The 4,133-nt window shown below is 53.8% G+C and overlaps 1 protein-coding gene across 1 annotated transcript; it reads right to left on the bottom strand.

Annotated features, from left to right (window-relative positions):
- Window positions 1-613: 613 nt before the first annotated feature.
- MRPS34 (mitochondrial ribosomal protein S34) lies at window positions 614-3,325 on the bottom strand. Its single transcript, XM_075165704.1, has 3 exons — window positions 2,932-3,325; window positions 2,788-2,830; window positions 614-1,324 (listed from the first exon to the last, which is right to left on the bottom strand). The coding sequence occupies exons 1-3, from the start codon at window positions 3,247-3,249 to the stop codon at window positions 1,047-1,049; spliced, it is 639 nt and encodes a 212-aa protein (XP_075021805.1). The 5' UTR covers window positions 3,250-3,325; the 3' UTR covers window positions 614-1,046.
- Window positions 3,326-4,133: the final 808 nt, after the last annotated feature.

Below are 4,133 nucleotides of genomic sequence, written 5' to 3'. Positions count from 1 at the left end.
CCAGTTTTTGCTTTCCGTCAGTAAATCCCTTCAGGCTACCTGTGATTTCAGGATGCTGCAGCAAATGGAACAGCACCTCTTGACTACCCACTACAGCAGACAAAAGAACTGAACAGCCGTTTCTGCAGGGAGGGTTACAGACCAGAACAGCTCTTGTGCCCCTCCACCCACACCCAGACTAAATCCTCCAACAGTTCCTGACGCAGCAGCAGAATCCACAGCCACCGCAAGAGAACATGAAATGCTAAGAATCGCACTAAGGAGTTGCATTTTTCTAACGTTCACCACAACACTCTGCACTGGAACAGGTGGTAATTTGCGGTCGGCTTCAAATAGTAAGAGCCAACCCTGTATAGTTTGCATCACCAGAATTAAAATGATTTCTCTACCTCCTGACAGCCATCTCTGGGAATAAGAGATGGATAAGCTTAGGATCCAAAGTCAAGTTGTGTTCCTCCCGTGTTCGTTGCCATCATATATAAATAACGCAGACAATTCTGCAGTGGTTAAGAGGAATCCGATGCGGTGCCTGTATTTGGTAAGCTAACGAGTCTGCCTTTGGACCTCATGATGATCTCTATGCACTGAAAAAAATACCAAGTTTTCTTAGAACTGTGCTGCAGAAATAAGAAAACTTTATTTTCTTTAGTAGATATATTTGTACACAGCTCTGTGAAATAACGTGATATTCTTAGTCATTTTTCTGTGATTTATGTAGGACCCAAATTATCTGAAAAATGTTCTTAAAAACATAATTTTCAGGCTGTAGAGGAAATTGTCCTCCAAAGAACCATAGATGGATGACAGGAGCTATGCCTTCAGAGACTATACAGGGAACCAGGAAGGTTCCTCTGCTGACTGATATCAAAGTTATGGAAAAAAAAATCTGAATGTATCTGCATCTTTCCTTTCAGATGAGGTGACTGTACAGGGCTCGGGAGAAAGCTAGGAAACCTGGATACACCACACCACAGTGGACAAGGGGGTCTTCTGTAAGATGACACACAATGAGAGCGTGTGGGAAGCTCAGGACATAGAACAAGACTTTATACTGGCGTCCCTGTAGCTTTTTTCTTTGCACCCTGAAGGGGAGAGGCCGTGACCTTCTCCAGATCAATCACTGGCTCCTCTGTGATTGGTTTTCCCTCTTTCTGCCACTGCGCAAGGATCATGGCTCGGAGCAGAGGCGGGTATGGAAGGTACCGAATGGTCTCCTCTGGCACTGGGGTGAACTTCTTGAAGGCTTCCTCCTCATGCTTGGGCACCATACGCCAGTCATGGTACATGACTTTGTCGATCTCTCTCACTTCTTCTTCGGTTTTTCCTGAGAAAAGATGATGAACACCAGTGGACAATGCTATGACAACAAATTCCCTCCGGGAAATGCAGCAGGCGTCGACTCTCCAGTACCAAAGATGCTACAACAGGCAATAGTGAAGGAAGTTTTCAAAGGATCGGACAGTGTCTTCCCTGCTATACTATGGGATCATAGAATCATAGAATCATTAAAGTTGGAAAAGACCTCTAAGATCATCGAGTCCAACTGTCAACCCAACACCACCATGCCCACTAAACCATGTCCCTAAGCGCCTCATCTACACATCTTTTAAATACTTCCAGGGATGGTGACTCCACCACTGCCCTGGGCAGCCTGTTCCAAGGCCTGACCACTCTTTCAGTAAAGAAATTTCTCCTAATGTCCAGTCTAAACCTCCCTTGGTGCAACTTGAGGCCAATTCCTCTCGTCCTATCGCTGTTACTTGGGAGAAGAGACCAACCCCCACCTCACTACAACCTCCTTTCAGGTAGTTGTAGAGCGCGATGAGGTCTCCCCTCAGCCTCCTCTTCTCCAGACTAAACAACCCCAGTTCCCTCAGCCGCTCCCCATCAGACTTGTGCTCCAGGCCCTTCACCAGCTTCGTTGCCCTCCTCTGGACACGCTCCAGCACCTCCATGTCCTTCTTGTAGTGAGGGGCCCAAAACTGAACACACTGTCCCACTTCTGTCCTTGGAAATCAAACATAAACAGGCTGGAAGGACTACAGGCAAGTCGTTCCAATTCTCTTAATTTAAAATGTCACTTCATCTCTCTCTGGTTCAGTTTCCATGGCTAAGGAATGAACATAATTTCTCTCTACACTGATGAAAGTTCCCTGGGAAATTTAATGTTAAAAATACCCAACAACTTTAACACCTTTGAATGAGAAATGTTTCAGAAACTCTAGTAAGCAACAATCATATGCCTAATATAAAGCAGCTTTAAAAAGAGAAATTCACTCCTCAACTCCAAGCGTTAATTTAAAATCCCAATAACATAAGTTTACTTGCCATCACTCCTGTTTTACTGGTGATTTTACTTGGAATACCCTCACGTGTTCATTCTGTGTCTTGCCTTCGAAGTCTCAAAACAGTCTGTCACCTCATCTAATCCCGTTAGCGCACTGCCTTTCACCACGGTCAGCCTACACTGGTTCTGCCACAACGTTCCTTAGAAACGCATTCTGTGAGGGCTAAATCCCAGCACTTGAAACTAAACCACGGAGAACTTATTTTCTCATTAGCAGATCTGCGAGGAGCAGGGAGTTGGACTCGATGATCCTTATGGGTCCCTTGAGCTCGAGATCTTCTATGATTCTACGATCTGAGAAAAACAAACTTCCCACGTAGGGAGGCGGCGGTTCTCCTGCAGCTCCCCCACACCTCGTGCCCCCCGCAGACGTTATTCTCCGGTCCTGCCCACAGACGCTCTCTCCAAACCTCGTATGTAGGAAAACAAGCCGGTTTTACCTCTGAAGGTCAGGTAGCCCCAAGCTCTTCCATGATCCATGTTCTGCAAAGAAAAGACGACCCTGTTGAGGGCACAAGCGGCGGGGAGCGCGGCTGGGGCCGGCGCCCCGCAGCCCCTCAGGGCGCCGGGCGGGCGGCGGTTACCTCGGCCGTGTAGTCCGCCTTCACCTTGGCGATGACCCAGTAGCAGGGCTCGTCGTGCGCCCACAGCCAGGACTTGCGGGTGACGGTGCGGCCCACGCCGAAGCGCGGCAGGCGGCAGAGCAGCGCCAGGAGCCGGTTCTCGCTCCGCACGTCCTCCCAGGCCCGCACCGGCAGCCGCTTCTGCGTCAGGGGCCGCCGCATGGTCTCGTAGTCCAGGGCGAAGCGCTGCGAGTCCCGCGGCCGGTTCTTCAGCGCCCGGTACTCGCGGATCTTCTTGGCCATGGCGGCGATGGGCCGGTGCAGCTTCTTGCGGGCCATGACGGCGGCCCTCAGCGCCGGGCGCCCCGCCGGAGCCCGCCGCCGCTTCCCGTGCCGCCCGGAAGCCGCCCCGCCCGGCGCCGGCGCCGCGGCGGAACGCTTGTGCCGCCGCGGAACGCTTGCGCCGCGGCCCAGGCGCCCGGGGGGCCCTCGCCGCGGGCAGCCGAAGCGGCTCCTCGCCCCGCCGCCGCGCTGCGGGCGGTCAGCGCTCGCGCTGCTCTCAAAACAGCTCCGGCAGGCCACAGCCCGAGGCGAGGCTGCCCGCTCCTGCCGGTAAAACCCGTACGGGGGCGGCGGCAGGCCGCTCGCTGTGGCTGCGGGCGAGTGGCGGCTGAACCGCCCCGGCCTCGGGCAGGCGCCGCTCACAACGCCCCGCGGTTCTACCGCGCCGGGCGGCCCCCGCGGGGCAGCACGCTTCGGTTGTTGAGGCGGATCTTGGTAACTGAAAGCCCGGGACAGAAAGCTCTGTGTGAAGGGACTCGCCTGCTTCAGGCCCTGGAGCAGGGAGCTGTCAAAGCCAGAGTAAATCGCTCAGGTAGGTTTTAGGGAGACGGAAGCCCCGCGGAAGGCCTGCCTGAGGCCGGAGTCGGAAGCCGGGTGTCGTGACCCCGTTCCCCCGGACGAGGCAGACTCCCCCTCGCGCGAACCGCTCGGGCCGCCCACGCACCACGGCGGCGCGGGCAGGAACCGCTGCCTGCAGCGTGGGTTCGCAGGCAGGAACCGCTGCCTGCAGCGTGGGTTCACGGAGCAGGAGACTGCGTAGGTCTGGCTGTATTAGCCCCTGGACTTTGGCTGCGGACTGGTAAATTAAACCTGTCGGGAGGAAGGGTTTTTTTCATTTTAAATCCATAACTTATATTGAAGGAAACACATCCACTCCGGTG

The sequence above is a fragment of the Calonectris borealis genome, chromosome 16 (genome assembly GCF_964195595.1).
Source record: "Calonectris borealis chromosome 16, bCalBor7.hap1.2, whole genome shotgun sequence".
NCBI lineage: Eukaryota > Metazoa > Chordata > Aves > Procellariiformes > Procellariidae > Calonectris > Calonectris borealis.
The sequence above is the reverse complement of the archived record's forward strand: the minus strand, read 5'-3'. Positions and strand labels throughout refer to the sequence as shown.

What these genes read in the sequence shown, in the direction of transcription:
- MRPS34 (XM_075165704.1), bottom strand. Translation starts at nt 3,249, where the DNA reads ATGGCCCGCAAGAAGCTGCACCGGCCCATCGCCGCCATGGCCAAGAAG. An exon ending in AGGCGGACTACACGGCCGAG is followed by an intron (nt 2,831 to 2,931) that starts GTAACCGCCGCC and finishes TTTTCTTTGCAG; the next exon opens with AACATGGATCATGGAAGAGC. An exon ending in GGGCTACCTGACCTTCAGAG is followed by an intron (nt 1,325 to 2,787) that starts GTAAAACCGGCT and finishes ATCTTTTCTCAG; the next exon opens with GAAAAACCGAAGAAGAAGTG.